Here is a 21,853-nt window from a genome sequence, read left to right on the forward strand (position 1 = left end):
CTCGGCTCACGATTGGTCTAGCGCGCTGTCAGTAAAGGGGTCTTTCCCTGCCTCGAAGCTTGGTTGAGCAGCCGGAGTTGTCTCAATATAAAAGCAGCACAATGAAGGTGAGGATGATTGCCTTGCTTTTTAATTGCAGGGTGGTTGAAATGTCTTTAGTCCTAAGGCTCGCCAACCGGTTCCCTGTGTATTGTAGGTACGTTGCAGAGATGCTGCTGAAGTCTGTCCCGTCCAAGAGGCAGAAGGAACAGGGATTGCGGTCTGTGGCCGAGATGCCGGGTCCTAGCGCTGTCCGGTTTGCATACGACCTGTTCTTCAATAAAGGGCTGGCCAGGTTGCACGAGCTGCAGGTAAGGACGCCGTGTGAAACTCTGCTGTCTGACATTTAAAAATCTGGAATCTGATTGTAGAGCCAGGATTTGACAGTACTGTGAATATTGGAATTTGGATGGAGAGATTTAAGGATGAAAATTCCTGCCCCTCTTAGAGGCAGAAATTTCAGTCAATCAATAGCTGTAATCTTAGTTTTTAGTAAACTTTACAGTGCATTTTAAAAGTTGGTTTAAAATGTATTTTGAATGTCTATCATTATAGTTTGATATTATTGACTTTAAAAAAAACTGTGTTCCTTAAGTGACTGACTTTAAATTCCACTGTCTTCTGACATATCCTCACAGTCCTGGTTGAGATGCCAGGTCATAGTGCTACATAATGCAAGGGAATAATAGTCTATTCCCTAATGGTCGTCATCTAAGCCTACATAACATTCATTGTGCTTATAAAATCATATCGCACAGGAGGCCATTTGGCCATCGAATGTGCTGCCTCTTTCAAAGCGCCATCCAATCAGCCCCACTTCCCTAATCTTTCTCTATAGCCCTTTCCTTTTTCAAATTATATATGCAATTCCCTTTTGAAAGTTACTTTTGAATCTGTTACCAGCACCTATCAGGCAGTTCGTTCCAGATCACAACTTGCTGTGTAAACTGAGAACTCTCCTCTTCACCCCTCTGCTTGTTGTTGAGTCCAGTTCGTTGGATATATTCAAAAGGGAGTTAGAAGTGGCCCTTACAGCTAAAGAGATCAAGGGGTATGGAGAGAAAGCAAGAAAGGGGTACTGAGGTGAATGATCAGCCATGATCTTATTGAATGGTGGTGCAGGCTCGAAGGGCCGAATCTATGTTTCTGCTTCTTTTGTCACTTAAATGTGTGTCCTCTGGTTACCGACCCGCCTGCCAGTGGGAACACTTTCTCCCTATCTACACTATCAAAACCCCTTGTAAATTGAAACTATGCAAATAATTCATTGTTTGAAGTGTCAGCTGTGGCTCAGTGGGTAGCACCCTCGCCTCTGAATCAGAAGGTTGTGGGTTCAAGTCCCACTCCAGGGACTCCAGCATAAAAATCTAGGCTGAAACTCCAATGCAGTGCTGCGGGAGCGCCGCACTGTCGGAGGGACAGTACTGAGGGAGTGCCGCACTGTCGGAGGGGCAGTACTGAGGGAGCGCCGCACTGTCGGAGGGGCAGTACTGAGGGAGCGCTGCACTGTCGGAGGTGCTGTCTTTCAGATGAGATGTTAAACCGAGGCACTGTCTGCTCTCTCAGGTGGATGTAAAAGATCCCATGGCACTATTTTGAATAAGAGCAGGGCAGTTCTCCCCAGTGTCCTGGGGCCAATATTTATCCCTCAATCAACATCACTGAAACAGATTATCTGGTCATTTATCACATTGCTGTGTGTGGGAGCTTGCTGTGAGCGTATTGGCTGCTGTGTTTCCTACATTACAACAGTGACTACACTTCAAAAATGACTTCATTGGCTGTAAAGCCCTTTTGGACATCGTGAGCCGGTGTTATTCCTGTACGAATGTTTAACCCCCTTGTGTTAAATTCCTCTTCAAATGCCTGAATCAATTAAGTACACAGAAGGAGCTAGTAAGGCCATGTTTAGCGTTTGTATGCGAGCAGTGCCAGTTGGAAAATGTACTCTGAGGTGCAGACTGAGAACAGTCCCTTCAGCCCACCAATCCTCTAATTATTCTGTCACAGACTCTCTACCAAGCTACCCGTTGATCTCCTATTTTAAGCAACACTAAGTTCCTGCCCCTATAAAACAAATTGACAAGTGCTGTTAATATTTCTTTACCCCTCAACCCCACCTTCGCAACAGATGTCCATCCAGTTCCTTTTTAAAGATGTCAATTGACCCCCTGTCAGCTGCTTACTCTGGAATTGTCCAGCCCCGCACGACATGCCCTGTGGGGCTGGGAGCTGCTTCTAATGAAATGCGCTGTGCTGTTGAAGTCAGTTTGTTTTGTGCTCGCTTCTTCTTCAAGATTCTCCGACTGCCGGTGAACTGAGGACTAAAGGGTTAAAGGATTATACTGTCTTCACTCGTTCTCTGTTCTTGTTTATTAGCTAGAGGGAAAGGCAAAGTATGGCCCTGTGTGGAAGGCACGTTTCGGGCCTATCCTGACTGTACACATTGCAGATCCTGCATTAATTGAACAAGTCTTGCGACAGGAAGGGAAGCATCCGATCCGTTCTGATTTGTCATCTTGGAAAGATTACAGGCAACACAGAGGACACGCTTACGGGCTCCTCACTGCGTGAGTAGAACCAAATAACTGAGCTTACAGCTGACTTAAAAGAAACTTGTGTGTGTATGAGTGAGAAAGTGCCAGTGTGTGTAAGAGAGAACGCGTATGTGTGTGAAACACTTCCACTCCCTCCATTTCAAAAGTACTTCATTGGCTGTAAAGCGCTTTGAGACGTCCAGTGATCGTGAAAGGCGCTATATAAATGCAAGTCAGTCTTTCTTTCCCATTACTGCTACTAGCTTTTTATTCCAGATTTAATTAACTGAATTTAAATTTCCCAGCCCCTGTAGTGGGATTTGAATTCATGTCTGGGGATCATTAGTCCAGGTCTCTGGCTTCACTATCTAGTGACATAACCACTACACTACTGTTCCTGATATTGATAAGCTTGTGGATAACACTGCCATAAGTGATCAGACAGGGTCACTGCTCCTGCTGCTGATTCCTGACCATTGCTGTAACAGGCACGTTTACCGTTGGACTGTCTCAGATCTGTAATTCATCGAAAATTTCCATCGATCTGTTGCCAGCTGCATGACCCAGAGGCTGTTGCTGATTTTACTTTTTAGTCATCACGACTGACTTGCGTGCTTCTTTCAGTCTTTGACTGTAAAACTTAAGGGATTTGTCCCAAGTCCCTTATTCAGCAGCTGTAGGCAAAACAAGGAGTGACGGAGTAAGCCTGCTGAGTCTGCCCCTCCATCAGTAGGTGAAGGGCTGAGTAATAAAGGCTTCGGAAGCAACCCTCGCACTTCAAGGACAGCTCCAAGGTGCAAGCTCCGCCCCCAGAAGGAAACGAGCAACCGATTTACGTCAGAAAAGAATTATCTGCTGGACAGTCAGAAAAAAAGCCGTCACTTGTGGGGGGTGACCACCAGCAGGGCCATCAATACAAGATCGTCACAAAATGCTGCAGTACAGAGAGACCTGGAGGTCCTTGTGCATGAAACACAGCAAGTTAGTATGCAGGTTCAACAAGTAATCAGGAAGGCAAATGGAATGTTGGCCTTTATTGCAAAGGGGATAGAGTATAAAAGCAGAGAAGTCCTGTTACAACTGTACAGGTATTGGTGAGGCCACACCTGGAGTACTGCAAACAGTTTTCGTCTCCGTATTTAAGGAAGGATATACTTGCATTGGAGGCTGTTCAGAGAAGATTCACTAGGTCAATTCCGGAGATGAGGGGGTTGACTTATGAAGATAGGTTGAGTAAGTTGGGTCTATATACATTGGAGTTCAGAAGAATGAGAGGTGATCTTATCGAAATATGTAAGATAATGAGAGGGCTTGACAAGGTGGATGCAGAGAGGATATTTCCATTGATAGGGGAAACTAAAACTAGGGGACATAATCTCAGAATAAGGGGCCGCCCATTTAAAACTGAGATGAGGAGGAATTTCTTCTCTCAGAGGGTTGTAAATCTGTGGAATTCTCTGCCCCAGAGAGTTGTGGAAGCTGGGTCATTGAATATATTTAAAACAGAGATAGACAGATTTTTGAGCGATAAGGGAATAAAGGGTTATGGGGAGCGGGCGGGGAAGTGGAGCTGAGTCCATGATCAGATCAGCCATGATCTTATTGAATGGCGGAGCAGGCTCAAGGGGCCAAATGGCTGACTCCTGCTCCTATTTCTTATGTTCTTATAAATCCAATAAGGAATTCAGGAGAAATGTTTTTACCCAGAGAGTGGTGAGAATATGGAACTCGCTGCCACAGGGAGTGGTTGAGGCGATAGCAGAGATACATTTAAGAGGAAGCTGGATAAACACATGAGGGAGAAAGGAATCGAAGGACATGGTGATGGGATGGGAGGAGGCTGGTATGGAGCACGGATCAGTTGGGCTGAATGGCCTGTTTCTGTGCTGTACATCCAATGTAATAGCTTTTCTCTCAAACCATTTCAAATAACCCATTCAAAAGCTCTCAGTTTCATATCGGGATCTTGAGCTGAAACTGACCAAGTGCTTCACCGATGTTATCACCAGAAGAATGAAGGGTGAAGATTGAAGGCAGTTTATCCACACATAGGATGTTATTAGAACATGGAATGCTTTAGCACAAGGGGCTGTGGAGGTCGAGGCGACTGGGTAAATTGGCCAATCTCACGCTCCCAACAGGGAGTTGTGCTCAAAGGGGGATGCGGTCAGATAATTAACCCCACCATGTTGCAGTCCTTTCTCTGATGCATGCTCCCTTTGAGCAGGGGGAGTTCTCCCCACTGTCCTGGGCCAATATTTATCCTTCAACCAACATCACTGAAACAGATTATCGGCTCATTATCAAATTGCTGTTTGTGGGAGCTTGCTGTGCGCAAATTGGCTGCCGCTTTTCCTACATCATCATCATAGGCAGTCCCTCGAAATCGAGAAAGACTTGCTTCCACTCTCAAAGTGAGTTCTCAGGTGACTGGACAGTGCAATACGGGAATTACAGTCTCTGTCACAGGTGGGACAGATAATCGTTGAGGGAAGGGGAGGGTGGGACAGGTTTGCCGCACGCTCCTTCCGCTGCCTGCGCTTGATTTCTGCATGCTCTCGGCGACGAGACTCAAGGTGCTCAGCGCCCTCCCAGATGCACTTCCTCCACTTAAGGCGGTCTTTGGCCAGGGACCCCCAGGTGTCGGTGGGGATGTTGCATTTTATCAAGGAGAGTGTCCTTGTAACATTTCCTCTGCCCACCTGGGGCTCGCCTGCCGTGTAGGAGTTCCCAGTAGAGCACTTGCCCTGGTCGGCTGCGTTTCCGACATTGCAACAGTGACTACATTTCAAAAAGTACTTCATTGGCTGTAAAGCGTTTGGGAGGTGCTGAGATCGTGACAGGCGCTATATAAATGCAAGTTCTTTCTCGCTTCTCCCTCCCCTCATAACATCACTTTAAAAAGAATTAGGTATTTGAAAAGCAAGAATATAAAATAATGCAGTGGAGGAGCAGGAAATGGAGTGAAAATAGATCGGCCCACTTGAAGAGCTTGCACCAGACCTGGAGCAGAAGCGAATGGCCTTTGTCCTGTTGAGCTGACTGTATTGGAGCTGTCAGTGGCCCCTTACCCTGCAAAAGATAATGATGGTTAATGTATATAAAGGTACCCTGTGGCCCTGCGACCTTGTGACCAGCGAGCCGTTGGCCATCGCTGTTATTTCAGCTGTGCTCAGCGTATTTCCTTCTTGCAGGGAGGGGGCAGAGTGGCAGAAGTTACGCAGCACCCTCAGTGCACACATGCTGAAGCCCAAGGAAGTGGCGGTGTACAGCGGTGTCCTCAACGAGGTGGTCACCGACCTAGTCCACAGGCTCCACCACCAGCGCACCGAGAACGGCCGAGCCCTGGTGAAGGACCTGGCAGGAGAGTTCTACAAGTTCGGTTTGGAAGGTGAGGGCTGCAAACGGCAAGAGGGGCAAAGGAAGGAAATCCCGCCAGCGCCCCCCCCCCCCCCGACAGATTCTCATTTCCTTGAGTTGATTTGCCATCCAGCCTGACTTGAATCCTGCTCATCCGAATAAAGCGGTGTCCTCGTCAATGGCCCACTTCTTGTAAATTGTAAAAGACTTGAGCGTAGAGCCCAAATCGATGCTGTCCAACTACACCTCCCTTATCTGAACTCATCCCTCAACCAACGTCACTCAAACAGATGACCTGGTCGTTATCACATTGCTGTGTGTGGGAGCTTGCTGTGCGCAAATTGGCTGCCGTGTTTCCCACATTACAACAGTGACCACACTCCAAAAGTGCTTCATTACTCTGCGCCAGCAATGTCCTCCTCCGAGCACTGAGTTAAGGCACGTGGTCCTACTGCTCGAGGAGGGCCTTTCTCGTTCCCATAGCAACCACTCCTCTTAATTCAAAGTTGCTGAATTCAAATGATTCCAACTTTTTAAAGCGCAAAAAACGCAAAAAGTTGATTTTATCAGTGGTGGACTGCATGTGGCTTCAAGAATAAAGGCACTGACGCAATCAACTTTGTGGGTCTCTGGACATGTATAGGAGATCACTCGGTATCCGAAGGAAATCTGCCGTCCTTACCTGGTCGGGCCTACATGTGACTCCAGACCCACAGCAATGTGGTTGACTTTAAACTGCCCTCTGAGATGGCCTACCAAGCCAACTCAGTTGTACCAAACAGCTACAAAAAGAACAGCGATTCTTCTCTCAGGCAATTAGGGATGGGCAATAATTGCTGGCCTTGCCGGCGTTGCCAAATCCCATGAATGAATTTTTTTAGAAAAATAGGCCTGTGGAGACTGTGAACCAATGGACCTAAGGGAGAGAGCAGCCCATGGAAGCCGTACTGCTGAAACTGGACCAAAATTAAAGGGCCTTCTGTCAATTGAGGCTAAATTCAGGTCCCAGAAGTAATAGTGTGCTGAACCACTTGGCCCTAAATAATATTGTGTGATTACTGAGGTGGTTTTTAATTTCCATAATCAGTAATCTCTTTCCACCTCTGCTCGTGCTCCCAGGCATCTCTGCCGTGCTCTTTGAGACACGGATTGGCTGCCTCAAGGCTGACGTTCCCAAAGAAACGGAAGATTTTATCCAGTCGATTAACACCATGTTTCAAATGACGCTCATCACCATGGCGATGCCGAAGTTTCTGCACAAAATCTACCCGGAACCCTGGCGGAAATTCGTCGCCTGCTGGGATTTCATGTTCGCTTTTGGTAAGTGAGAGGCCGCCATGATGCGGAGTGATGTCCGACACAATGTGTCGAGGCTGAGGAAGTGGGGAGGGATGGAAGAGGAATGTTGCTCAGGCATGCTTCACCACAAAGGGCAGGCACTGTAACATCACTTCAAATGAAATTGGATCGGTATTGGAAAAGGAAGAATATAGAAGGATATGGGGAAATTAGAGTAAACAGCTAGCACCACCTGCCGCCCACTGCCCCCCCCCACCCACTGCCGACATTAGGCAGACGCTGTAGAACTAACAGTGTGTACAATCCCACTTGGAACAGGAGACTGTGTCAGGAGCAGAGATGTGTTGTGCTCCTCCAACAGGGGTTCACTGCGGTTAGTGGCGGTCAGGGAAAGTGATGCTATGCCTGGCCTTATCCTTGAACGTATTCCTACATTACGACAGTGGATACACTCCAAAAGCGCTTTGAGACGTCCAGTGGTCGTGAAAGGCGCTATATAAATGCAAGTCTTTTTTTCCTTTATTTTGCAATTATTTTTTTAAATGGCAGCTAAAGGACACATAGACAGAAGGATGGTGGAAATTCAACAGAAATTAGCGAGAAGGGAACCAATCGAGGGGAAGTACCTGACCTACTTCCTGTCGTCCCAGAATCTCTCAATGCCAACCATTTATGGCAATGTCACCGAGCTGTTACTCGCTGGTGTGGACACAGTAAGTGCTTGTCGACATTTATTCTTGTGATGTTTCCGATTCTGTGATATTCAACCGGGGGGTCATTTTAACCAAATTCGCTGGACGGGAATCCTGTTGGATCTGGTGGGAATCCCACGGGATCTGGTGGAATACCCGTTGTGCACCCTACTCCAATATGAACTTTCCATTGACTTCAATGTTGGGCTCTGTGATGGGGATAGGCTGGTATCACATCCAAGGGCAATGCTGTCCTCTGCCGATGTTGGCACACAGGGCCCACTGGCCAACAAGGGCCATTGGTAAATGGCTTCCCACGTATTTGAGGGATATTTAAGGCATTTGTAACACCCCAGTTGAGAACAAACAGCAGAGACTCACGGGTCAAAATTCGGTTCATAAGAACATAAGAAATAGGAGCACTGAGTACTCATTGAGGTGAGGTTAAAGACTGAGACGTCCCACTGCGCGCCCGGCCGCCACACACGTAGTGACGTCATCGAGCGTGCAGCGCCCCCTGGCTGCCGCCGCTCAAGGTGGCAGGACAGCGGGAGGTCCCGGGTCAGTAGCGTCCAGGGATCAAGTTAAGTGTTTTTTTTAATGTTTATTTGCATTTCAGAATTAACGGGGCCGGTGGGGAAGTGTGGGTGAGGGAAAGCGTCGGAAACACTTCTCTTTCATCTCGCATGCCGGCAGCCTACCGCGGGGAAATCCGGTCGGCCACCTGAGACGCCGCTGCCTTTCCGCCCGAGGGCGAGTGTGCAACGCCACTTTTAGCGCTGCTCTCTCATCTTTGGGCGGCGTAACTGAACTTTGCACAGTTTGAGGCGGCACCTACCGCCCGCCGTTCAAATCGGCACTCGGCCGGTGACACCGCCTCAAAAATGGCGGGACCGAATTTCCAGCCCCGAGAGTTGGCCTGGAATCATCTGATCTGCACTGCTCGATACTACAACTGGGTGGTCACCCCCTCCCTTTTCCGTGCCAGTGTTGAGCTGATCGCTGTTCCCCCGCTCTCTTTCCTGTAGATTTCCAGCACAATGTCGTGGGCACTATACGAGTTGTCCAGGCACCCAGACGTTCAGGCAGCCCTGCACCGCGAAATCAAACAGACGCTTGGAGACAAGCCCATCCCCTCGGCCGCTGACGTGGCAAAGATGCCCTTCCTGAAAGCTATTGTGAAGGAAACACTGAGGTGAGGTCAAAGACTGAATGTTGCTACCCTCCAAGCAATGTTCCCTCGAAAATGTTGATGTCGTCCGTGGCCAGTTTTTTCAATGGCACCTTTAGATAGTTTGTGTGGCCGCCCAATGTGAGCGGCCCGTGAGTTACCTTCAAGATTGCTGCACACATGCGCAGCTTCGAGGGCAGATTGCCGGCAAGTGTGAGGTGCCCCTTCCACACGGTCGATGCTCTGTTCTGCACCTCCCCGCCACAACAGCCAGGGGTTTGGTGTCTGGAGGACTGCAGTCACACATTTCCAACCTGAAAATGATTTGCAAAATGGTGTTGGATTTGTTTTCTTCACGGAGTGGGCAACTTATCAGAAAGCGAGCGAAGGTGGTCATCCAATGGGGGAGGGACTGAAAGCTCACTGACCTCGCGCCTGCAGAGGAATGAGCGTGGATCTAGCCCAGGATGGCAGCCTGCCCTCTCTGCTGGTCGTAAAGGCGAACCATGAAATGAGGTTGGGTCGCTGTAATTTATGCACCCTGTGAGCATGCTCATAGGTTTGTGGAACTGTTGACACGCCACGGCGCACCACCTTGCCGTCCGGAGGAGGCGGGGGTCCCCAATGTCGTGCTCTCTCCGCAGGAGCCCTCCCACTATTTATTGGGGACTTGGCCTGGAGGGTGTTGCACGGAGCAGTCCCATGCAATCAGTTTTTAAGTCGGCTCACGGACTTCCGGGCCCACCTGCAATTTCTGCAGTCTGGAGGAGTCCGTGTTTCACATGCATGTACAGTGTGTCAGGTTGCAGCCCCTCTTCCAATATTTGAAGGGGCTGCTCCTCGATGTCTGACTGCAGTTTTTCCCCCCCCCTGAATTGGTTGGGTGTTTATCTGTTTTTTTTGCCTCTCCCAGGAGATCACATGGCTCCGGTTGGGGTGGAGTGTAGAATGTTTCGCTGTAAGGGGTGTCGCAGTTGTGTGGGGCAGACTGGTTGGGCTGGGTGCTCTTTACCTTTCCGTCATTGTTCATAGGTTTATATGTAACCGTCAGGGCTGCTGACCGAGGGCCGTGCGGCTCTTTGTTGACCGGCGCGGACACAATGGGCCAAACTGGCCTCCTTCTGCGCTGTAAATTTCTATGTTTCTATGTTCTATGTTTCAGTCCCACGCTCCTGATCTTTGGGCACCCTGTGCGGAGGGGAGCGGGCAGGTCGGAAGGCCTCCTCATAGGATTGCTCCTGGGCCTGGCCAAGGGGGCCATTAACCGGTCCAGGCAGCGGGCGGTCGAGGGGGTCGTTCAGCCCGACTGCCTGCCTCTCTTCCACGGTTACATCCGAGCCAGGGTGTCCCTGGAGATGGGGCACGTGGTGCCTTCCGCGAGAAGTGGGCGCTGGAGGGACTGGAGTGCATCATCACCCCCGGCAACCAAATTTTAATTTGACCGTTTAAAGTTAAAAGTTTAATTTGTTTAATTTGTCTGTTTTACTGTCCCTTTAATAAGGGGGCACTTGATTTATAGGTTCATTGAAATAGTTGTAGAGCTGTTGAGTTGGGAGTGGCTTAGCCAGTCACGTGATGTTCACAAGACTCAATAAAACCCCAGCCAGTTGGGTTCGGGGGATCCACGATGGGGCAGGTGGTTGTGAGCCTGGTGGATGAACCAGTAATGTGCAGTGTGATTGTTAAACCTTTGCTAATAAACCAACTAGTTCTTTATAGCAACGTGTTGCTATGAATTCTTAAGCAAAGAACCCATGAAGCAAATGCATTACAGTCGCCCTGACTCAAATGCCAGCAGATGTGAGCCCACCGCCCAAAAGTGTCCCTTTGACGAGCCGCCGTCTCGCCGGATTTTCAGACGAGCGAGCTATAATCCAAGCTCTCGGCAACGAACCTTTCCTGACTGAAGCTGATTCAAATAAAGGGAGGGGGCTCCCATTGGGTCAGCTGATAGTGAGGGGTGGGAGGAGGCTCGTGTGGAGCATAAATGCCGGCACGGACCCGTTGGGCCAAATGGCCTGTTTCTGTGCTGTACGTTCGATGTAATTCGGCATTAAATTTCACAGAATTGGCAGTCTTACTCCGAGAGGCTTCTTCCGGCTTTCCCTGGGCCTGTAATGAGCTGACAGACTTCCCTACGTGTTGGGAGCTCTAGAGAAATACTTCTTTTTGGCAGGACTGGCGTGGGAAGTGGGCGAATGACAGTAGGGGGTGCTGTTCTGCGGTTGGAGTGGAGGCATGCTGGTGGCTCAAAATAAAGGGAGCTGGATGCATCGTTACCCGACTGGGGGGTGTGCCTGACGCTGACACTGGCCGCCTATAAAGCGGAGAAAGCAGTCAACTCCCAAGCAGGGACATCCATCATCAGAAACACACAGAGCAGTGGTGAGAGAAATGACTGGGAACATCAGGACTACACGAGGGTATTCTGACTGAAACATAATGTACCATTTTTCCACTTTCTAGGCTTTATCCTGTAATCCCGGGTAACGCTCGTGTGATTCCAGATAAAGATATCCAAATCGGAGAATACATCATTCCCCAAAAAGTAAGGAGTGTAGAGATTTGTAAGATTTTTTTTTAATCCAGAGGGTGTGGAAGTTCCCAACTACCTGGGCCCTAAGCGCCTCTCTCCTCCTTTTTAAGACCTACCTCTTTGATCAAGCTTTTGGTCTTGTCCTAATATCTCCTTATGTGGCTCGGTATCAAATTTTGTCTGATAACGCTCCTGTGAAGCGCCTTGGGACGTTTTACTACGTTAAAGGCACTATATAAATGCACGTTGTTGTGCCATGCTTGGTGGGTCCAGAAGCAATGTGTATAAAAGTGCAGTGCAGACTTACCTTTACCTTCCTCCTGATACATGCAACTCCTTCCTCAATCGCAGCCCGGGACAAGGGGCCCGGTGACTGCATGTACTCGCGCAGCAACCTCCCTCCATGCAGCCGGCACCTGTGCTTTTACTGGAGGGGCAGGGTCTTCAACCTCAAATAGGGTCACCCTCCCTCAGTGGCCCTTCTGCAGCAGCACCTCCAACTAATCAACAAAGGGAACGCAGTTGCTCACACACCTCCGCAGTGCCATTGTAATCAATTTCTCCACTTGTCTGACCACGCCACAACTTTCCCCTTTAGTGACCAGCGGCAGCCCTTTAAGAGCTGCTGTCTTGCCGGATTTTCAGGCATCTGTGCTATAATCCAAGCACTTGGCAGTGACTGTAACCTATTCAAATTAAGGGGAAGGACCCTCATTGGAAAAACTGGGCCAGCCCCACATTCTGCTGGAGGTGCAGAAGAGCCTGTGCAACAGGCCATCTTAACCCCATTATTGACCAATTGCAGCTTGTATCCAAGTTTCCCTGTATTTTTTGGGGGGGGACGCGGGCCTTTTAACTTTTTGCGCGTAAGTGGTTATTCCTATTGAAAAGCCGGTGAGCAGCCTGCGCGGGACCTCCAGACCGCTGCACGGCCACACGCCTTAATGGAAACGTTGCTTATATCCTGATAATCACATAATAAAAGGGGTTGTTATGTTCTAAGTGTTTAGTTTATCCATAAGTTTATGATTTCTGATGTCTTTGTGTTTTATTGCAACAATTTGAGTCAGTCAGCTGGAAGAGGTTTCCTTAAATAAATTTGTATATAGCGGTGTGTGACGGAGCGGTGTGACAGAGTAGTGTGTGACGGAGCGGGCGACAGAGTAATGTGTGACGGAGCAGGGTGATGGAGTGGTGTGTGACAGAGTAGTGTGTGACGGAGCAGGGTGATGGAGTGGTGTGTGACAGCAGGGTGACGGAGCGGGGTGACGGAGTAGTGTGTGACAGAGCAGGGTGATGGAGTGGTGTGACGGAGCATGGTGACAGAGTAGTGTGTGACGGAGCAGGGTGATGGAGTGGTGTGACGGAGTAGTGTGTGACGGAGCAGGGTGATGGAGTGGTGTGACGGAGCGGGATGACAGAGTAGTGTGTGACAGAGCAGGGTGATGGAGTGGTGTGTGACAGAGTAGTGTGTGACGGAGCAGGGTGATGGAGTGGTGTGATGGAGTAGTGTGACGGAGCGGTGTGACGGAGCGGTGTGACGGAGTAGTGTGTGACAGAGCAGGGTGACGGAGTGGTGTGACGGAGCGGTGTGACGGAGTAATGTGTGACGGAGTAATGTGTGACGGAGCGGTGTGTGACGGAGCGGTGTGTGACGGAGCGGTGTGTGACGGAGCGGTGTGTGACAGATTGGTGTGACGGAGTAATGTGTGACGGAGCGGGGTGACGGAGCGGGGTGACAGAGTAGTGTGTGACGGAGCAGGGTGATGGAGTAGTGTGTGACGGAGTAGTGTGTGACGGAGCAGTGTGTGACAGAGCAGGGTGACGGAGCGGTGTGTGACAGAGCAGGGTGATGGAGTGGTGTGACGGAGCAGGGTGACGGAGTAGTGTGTGATGGAGCAGGGTGACGGAGCGGGGTGACGGAGTAGTGTGTGACAGAGCAGGGTGATGGAGTAGTGTGTGACAGAGCAGGGTGATGGAGTAGTGTGTGACAGAGCAGGGTGATGGAGTAGTGTGTGACAGAGCAGGGTGATGGAGTAGTGTGTGACAGAGCAGGGTGATGGAGTAGTGTGTGACAGAGCAGGGTGATGGAGCGGGGTGACGGAGTAGTGTGTGACGGAGCAGGGTGACGGAGTAGTGTGTGACGGAGCAGGGTGACGGAGTAGTGTGTGACGGAGCAGGGTGACGGAGTAGTGTGTGACAGAGCAGGGTGATGGAGTGGTGTGACGGAGCGGTGTGACGGTTTAGTGTGTGACAGAGCAGGGTGATGGAGTGGTGTGACGGAGCGGTGTGACATAATGAACAGGAAATGCGTCTGCATGAACTGTTTTGCCTTACTAATCAATCACACGCACACACATCTATATTACATAGAATTACATACAGCACAGAAACCGGCCAATCGCCCAACTGGTTGGTGCCGGTGTTTATGCTCCCTCCAACCCCTCTTCATCTCACCCTATCAACATATCCGTCTATTCCTTTCTCCCTCGTGTTTATTCAGCTTCCCCTTAAATGCACCTCTGCTTTTCACCTCAACCACTCCCTGTGGCAGCGAGTTCCACATTCTCACCACTCTCTGGGTAAAGATGTTTCTCCTGAATTCCCCATTGGATTTATTGGTGACTGTCTTGTATTTATGACCCCCAAGCTCTGGTCTCCCCCACTACTGGATACATCGTCTCCACGTCTACCCTATGGAAACCCTTCACAATCTTAGTGTAGCTTTTTCCGTATCAAATCCCTGCTCAAGATCTCTATTAGGTATGTGAAATAATATATAAAATAATGAATGAAAAAAGATCACACAAGCGATTCTTACATTGAGCAGCAAAATCAGTTGTAATCTGCACCCTGAGACATGCAGGGCATTTAATAAAAAGCTTCCGGGAGATTTGTTTTTTTAAATTAATCTTGAAGGTGTGCACTTGAGGTAGAGTGCAAGGGGAATACTGCTGCACCCTCCTGGTAACCTTGTGTTTTGATAGCTTCTAGCTCAGTGGGCAGCACCTTCGCCTGAGTCAGAAGGTTGTGGGTTCAACTCCCACTCCAGAGACTTGTGCACTAAATCTAGGCTGACACTCCCAGTACAGTGCTGAGGGAGCGCCGCACTGTCGGAGGGGCAGTACTGAGGGAGCGCCGCACTGTCGGAGATGCAGTACTGAGGGAGCGTCGCACTATCAGAGGGGCAGTACTGAGGGAGTGCCGCACTGTGGGAGGGGCAGTGCTGAGGGAGCACCGCACTGTCGGAGGGGCAGCGCTGAGGGAGCGCCGCACTGTCGGAGGGACAGTGCTGAGGGAGCGCCGCACTGTCGGAGGGGCAGTCCTGAGGGAGCGCCGCACTGTCGGAGGGGCAGTGCTAAGGGAGTGCCGCACTGTCAGAGGGACAGTACTGAGGGAGCGCCGCACTGTCGGAGGGGCAGTACTGAGGGAGCGCCGCACTGTCGGAGGGGCGGTACTGAGGGAGTGCCGCACTGTCGGAGGGGCAGTGCTAAGGGAGTGCCACACTGTCGGAGGGACAGTACTGAAGGAGCGCCGCACTGTCGGAGAGGCAGTACTGAGGGAGCGCCGCACTGTCGGAGGGACAGTACTGAGGGAGCGCCGCACTGTCGGAGGGGCAATGCTGAGGGAGTGCTGCACTGTCGGAGGTGCCGTCTTTCGGATGAGACGATAAACCGAGGCCCCGTCTGCCCTCTCAGGTGGACGTAAAAGATCCCATGGCACTATTTTGGAGAAGAGCAATGGGAGTTCTCCCCGGTGTCCTGGGGCCAATATTTATCCCTCAATCAACTTAACAAAAACAGATTATCTGGTCATTATCACATTGCTGTGTGTGGGAGCTGTGCACAAATTAGCTGCAGTATTTCCCACATTACAACAGTGACTACACTCCAAAAAATACTTCATTGTGTGTAAAGCGCTTTGAGACATCTGGTGGTTATGAAAGGCGCTATATAAACGCAAGTTTTTTTTTTCTTTCTGCTCATGGTTCTGATTTTGCTCTGATGATTCTGAATGGTCTTCATTCTTCTATCCAGACCCTGATTACTCTGTGTCACTATGCAACCTCACGAGATGAGGAGGTTTTCCCCGACCCCGACTGCTTTCAGCCGAAGCGATGGCTTCGCAAGGATGAGAGCTTTCATCCCTACGCGTCCATCCCATTTGGAATTGGGAAGCGGAGCTGCATTGGAAGAAGAATTGCTGAGCTCGAGGTCTACCTGGCTCTGGTTCGAGTAAGTGGGGGAGTCTGGGCTCTGCCGGACACTGTAGGGAATGGGCTGACTGTCTCGGGACTATGGTACTCAGTACATGCAAATCATAGACATTTACGGCACAGACAGAGGCCATTTCGGCCCATTGTGTCCGTGCCGGCCGACCAAGAGCTACCCAGCCTAATACCACTTTCCAGCTCTCGGTCCGTAGCCCTGTAGGTTACAGCACTTCAAGCGCACATCCAAGTACTTTTCAGATGTGGTGAGGGTTTCTGCCTCTACCACCCTTTCAGGCCGTGAGTTCCAGACCCCCACCGCCCTCTGTGTGAAGAAATTTCTCAAATCCCCTCTTAAACCTCCCCCCCAATTACTTTAAATGTATGCCCCCTGGTTATTGACCTCTCTGCCAAGGGAAATAGGTCAGTCCTATCCACTATATCTGGGCCCCTCATAATTTTATACACACAAAAATGGAATAGTAGCACTAGCTGACTCAGTCGTGCAAGTGTAAGATCTGTACTGGTTGTTGACTTGTTGACCATTTCCAAATGGTGGTTTTATCAATAACTAGGAACAGGAGTAGGCCATTCAGCCCCTCGAGCCTGCTCTGCCATTCAGTCAGATCCTGGCTGGTCTGCACCTACCTCAACTCCATTTTCCCACCTTTACTCCTGATCCCTCGATCCCCTTACCAAATAAAATTCTATCGATCTCAGTCTTGAAAGCTCCAATTGACCTCCAGCATCAACAGCTTTTTGGGGGAGAGAGTTCCAGATTCCCACGGCTCTTTGTGTGAAGAAGTGCTTCCTGACATCACCCCTGAACGGCCTGGCTCTAATTTTAAGGTGATGCCCCCTTGTTCTGCATTTCCCCCACCAGAGGAAACAGTTTCTCTCTCTCTATCTACCCTATCGAATCCTTTCAACATTTTAAACATTTGATCAGATCCCCCATCGACTGTCGAAACTCGAGGGAAAGCAAGCCAACATTCATAGAAACATAGAAAATAGGTGCAGGAGTAGGCCATTCGGCCCTTCGAGCCTGCACCACCATTCAATATGATCATGGCTGATCCTCTATCTCAACACCATATTCCCGCTTTTTCCCCATACCCCTTGATGTCTTTTGTGTCTAGAAATCTATCTATCTCCCTCTTAAATATATTCAGTGACTTGGCCTCCACAGCCACTGTGGTAGAGAATTCCACAGGTTCACCGCCCTCTGAGTGAAAACATTTCTCCTCATCTTGGTCCTAAATTTCCTACCCCGTATCCTGAGACTGTGACCCCTTGTTCTGGACTTCCCAGCCTGGGGAAACATCCTCCCTGCATCCAGTCTGTCCAACCCAGTCAGAATTTTATACCTTTCAATGAGATCCCCTCTCATTCTTCTAAATAGTGAACACAGGCCTAGTCGACCCAATCTCTCCTTATACGACAGTCCTGCCATCCCAGGAATCAGTCTGGTGAACCTTCGCTACACTGCCTCTATGGCAAGTATATCCTTCCTTAGGTAAGGAGACCAAAACTGCACACAATACTCCAGGTGCGGTCTCACCAAGGCCCTGTGTAACTGTAGTAAGACATCCTTGCTCCTGTACTCAAATCCGTTGCAATGAAGGCCAACATACCATTTGCCTTCCGAACTGCTTGCTGCACCTGCATGTTTGTTTTCAATGACTGGTGTATAAGGACACCCAGGTCCCTCTGTACATCGACACTTCCCAAGCTTATCATCATTTAAATAATACTTTGTCCTTATGTTTTCCTACCAAAGTGGATAACTTCACATTTATCCACGTTATACTGCAAATGGTTCTCATAATTTAACCCTTTAAGCCCTGGTATCATTCTGATGAATGCAGTGTGTGTAGAAACATTTACTGTGATGGTGCAGTGTGTAGAAACGTTTACTGTGGTGGTGCAGTGTGTAGAAACATTTACTGTGGTGGTGCAGTGTGTAGAAACATTTACTGTGGTGGTGCAGTGTGTGTAGAAACGTTTACTGTGATGGTGCAGTGTGTGTAGAAACATTTACTGTGATGGTGCAGTGTGTGTAGAAACATTTACTGTGATGGTGCAGTGTGTGTAGAAACATTTACTGTGGTGGTGCAGTGTGTGTAGAAACATTTACTGTGGTGGTGCAGTGTGTGTAGAAACATTTACTGTGATGGTGCAGTGTGTGTAGAAACGTTTACTGTGATGGTGCAGTGTGTAGAAACATTTACTGTGATGGTGCAGTGTGTGTAGAAACATTTACTGTGATGGTGCAGTGTGTAGAAACATTTACTGTGATGGTGCAGTGTGTAGAAACGTTTACTGTGGTGGTGCAGTGTGTAGAAACATTTACTGTGATGGTGCAGTGTGTAGAAACATTTACTGTGATGGTGCAGTGTGTGTAGAAACATTTACTGTGATGGTGCAGTGTGTAGAAACATTTACTGTGGTGGTGCAGTGTGTAGAAACATTTACTGTGGTGGTGCAGTGTGTAGAAACATTTACTGTGGTGGTGCAGTGTGTAGAAACTTTTACTGTGATGGTGCAGTGTGTAGAAACATTTACTGTGATGGTGCAGTGTGTGTAGAAACATTTACTGTGATGGTGCAGTGTGTAGAAACATTTACTGTGATGGTGCAGTGTGTAGAAACATTTACTGTGATGGTGCAGTGTGTAGAAACTTTTACTGTGATGGTGCAGTGTGTAGAAACATTTACTGTGATGGTGCAGTGTGTAGAAACTTTTACTGTGATGGTGCAGTGTGTAGAAACATTTACTGTGATGGTGCAGTGTGTAGAAACGTTTACTGTGATGGTGCAGTGTGTAGAAACATTTACTGTGATGGTGCAGTGTGTAGAAACATTTACTGTGATGGTGCAGTGTGTAGAAACTTTTACTGTGATGGTGCAGTGTGTGTAGAAACATTTACTGTGGTGGTGCAGTGTGTAGAAACTTTTACTGTGATGGTGCAGTGTGTAGAAACATTTACTGTGATGGTGCAGTGTGTGTAGAAACATTTACTGTGATGGTGCAGTGTGTAGAAACATTTACTGTGATGGTGCAGTGTGTAGAAACATTTACTGTGGTGGTGCAGTGTGTAGAAACTTTTACTGTGATGGTGCAGTGTGTGTAGAAACATTTACTGTGGTGGTGCAGTGTGTAGAAACTTTTACTGTGATGGTGCAGTGTGTAGAAACATTTACTGTGATGGTGCAGTGTGTGTAGAAACATTTACTGTGGTGGTGCAGTGTGTAGAAACTTTTACTGTGATGGTGCAGTGTGTAGAAACATTTACTGTGATGGTACAGTGTGTAGAAACGTTTACTGTGATGGTGCAGTGTGTGTAGAAACATTTACTGTGATGGTGCAGTGTGTAGAAACATTTACTGTGATGGTGCAGTGTGTGTAGAAACATTTACTGTGTTTGTGCAGTGTGTGTAGAAACATTTACTGTGTTTGTGCAGTGTGTGTAGAAACATTTACTGTGATGGTGCAGTGTGTAGAAACATTTACTGTGATGGTGCAGTGTGTAGAAACATTTACTGTGATGGTGCAGTGTGTAGAAACATTTACTATGATGGTGCAGTGTGTAGAAACATTTACTGTGATGGTGCAGTGTGTAGAAACATTTACTGTGATGGTGCAGTGTGTAGAAACATTTACTGTGATGGTGCAGTGTGTAGAAACATTTACTGTGATGGTGCAGTGTGTAGAAACATTTACTGTGATGGTGCAGTGTGTAGAAACATTTACTGTGATGGTGCAGTGTGTGTAGAAACATTTACTGTGATGGTGCAGTGTGTAGAAACATTTACTGTGATGGTGCAGTGTGTGTAGAAATATTTACTGTGATGGTGCAGTGTGTGTAGAAACGTTTACCGTGATGGTGCAGTGTGTAGAAACATTTACTGTGGTGGTGCAGTGTGTGTAGAAACATTTACTGTGATGGTGCAGTGTGTAGAAACATTTACTGTGATGGTGCAGTGTGTGTAGAAATATTTACTGTGATGGTGCAGTGTGTGTAGAAACGTTTACTGTGGTGGTGCAGTGTGTAGAAACATTTACTGTGGTGGTGCAGTGTGTGTAGAAACGTTTACTGTGATGGGGCAGTGTGTGTAGAAACATTTACTGTGATGGTGCAGTGTGTAGAAACATTTACTGTGATGGTGCAGTTTACATGAGCCTTTTTTTTCAGATTCTGACCCACTTTGAGGTAAGACCAGAGTTCAAGGACAGCATCGTAAAACCAATGACGAGAACTCTCCTGGTGCCGGAGCAAGAGATTAATCTTCAGTTTATTGACAGATGACCACATTTATTGTGAACACTTTTTACCACATGATGAAAGAACGCAAGCCCTTTGATCCCAAACCACTGAAGTTCCAGAGGACTGCTTTAGTCGTTCAACTTCAGATCAGACTGTATCTTTTACCGAGAACTGTTGTTGTTCTTGAAGAACTTTGGGGGAACTTTTGAGTGGGCCACTGAACGACAGTGTATTTCAAGTACTGTCCAAGCCATTACCGGTTGTCCAAGTTTCAATACTAAACCTATATGACTGGTGCGACCCAACAGCTAGGCTTTTCTTGAGGTCCACGGGGCCTATAAGCTGATGGTAAACAGAGAAAAGAGCAAGAGTTACATTTACACATCGCCTGATCACCTCTCAGAAAAATCTCACGGCTGTTCCACAATCAATTACTTTGCGGTGCAGCGACCATTTTGTGCCGAAACCAGGAAGCCATTTTGCGCAATGAAAGATCTCGCAAGCAGCAAAGAGACGGGGACAATATTTATTCGCTGAAGTGTGAAGGGCAGGCCAGCTGAAAGAGAATCCCGTTCGCCTTGAGAGAAGTCCAGTTTTAGTATTGGATTTCTGTGCTGAGGGAAGATTCCCCATGATGCATTGTCAGCTGATTTGTAATAAGACCCCCTGGCTCTGCATTACCGTTCTCGCCCTTCGAGTGGCTGTACGGGTCGTTTAACTTCCAGTTGAGCCTATTGTACAATTTGTCACAAATGAGTTAATTAAGATAGTGAAAGTAGTTTAATTTTAAACCCCCCCCACATTCCTGATAACTAGAAGAACTTGAATTCAGGGATTTACGAATGGCTGAGGTGGTGACCTTGAAAGTGCAATTCGTGGTACAGTACTTTGCCAGAAATTTTATTTGAAAACAGGAAGGTGAATAACACTACCGAATCTGTTGGTACAAATAGTTTTTTTTAAGTTCCAGAAGTGATTTGTTACAGCAGCTCAACCAGTGGCAACAACTTACCCCAGCCAACAACCCCCCAAAATATGCTGCCAATGCCCATTTAATGACCGTATAGGTGTCCTGATCAGTGCCTAATTCCATTCAAATTTGTGTATCGTCTTTCTTGAAAGCCTTAATTTATTTTTTTTAAGTGAATTTTAGGATTTCTCCTCATTTTGTATCGAAGATACAATTATCACTGCATCCTGTGATTTATTGTGGGGTTTTTTTTTACCATCAAGTGCCATTATGTATATTATTTTGAAATTCTGCTTTTTTTTGGTACAGGTGCATGCATATTGTATTGATGATATAAATAAAAATGGGTCTGAATTTTGATTTGAATCTGTCTGTTTGGAGTGTGATTACCCAGTTATACACCAAAATGTAACCCCTTCTATTATCTGTTGCAGCCCTGACTGGGAGACAGGTTAACATCAGGCTCCACTGCTCGCCCCTCACAATATATACATTCATATCCACCACCCTCAGTACCTCTCCCCAGGGGCAGAGGCGCTTCACTCTGCTCTCGCGTGTGGTTTTCAAACCTTTCCATGTGGAAGACCCCCTGTAAATACAGAAACATTCCTCAGACTCTCTAAATATTGACGCACTCCCTGTGCTCTTTACACATCCAGCTTCAGACAGACACCTGATGATCTTGCGGATGAGGGTATGTGGATCCCTAATTTGGGATTTATGCACGTGTCAGCTGTGGCTCAGTGGCTAGCATCAGTGGGCAGTACTGAGG

At 48.1% G+C, this 21,853-nt stretch overlaps 1 protein-coding gene across 1 annotated transcript; it reads left to right on the forward strand.

Moving 5' to 3' along the window:
- Positions 1-196: 196 nt before the first annotated feature.
- Positions 197-21,423, forward strand: cyp27b1 (cytochrome P450, family 27, subfamily B, polypeptide 1). Its single transcript, XM_070869662.1, has 9 exons — positions 197-350; positions 2,419-2,609; positions 5,771-5,967; positions 7,056-7,256; positions 7,785-7,948; positions 8,956-9,122; positions 11,565-11,646; positions 15,672-15,869; positions 20,040-21,423. Exons 1-9 carry the CDS (start codon positions 210-212, stop codon positions 20,151-20,153), a joined length of 1,455 nt encoding a protein of 484 aa, XP_070725763.1. The 5' UTR covers positions 197-209; the 3' UTR covers positions 20,154-21,423.
- Positions 21,424-21,853: the final 430 nt, after the last annotated feature.

The sequence above is a fragment of the Pristiophorus japonicus genome, chromosome X (genome assembly GCF_044704955.1).
Source record: "Pristiophorus japonicus isolate sPriJap1 chromosome X, sPriJap1.hap1, whole genome shotgun sequence".
Classification (NCBI taxonomy): domain Eukaryota; kingdom Metazoa; phylum Chordata; class Chondrichthyes; family Pristiophoridae; genus Pristiophorus; species Pristiophorus japonicus.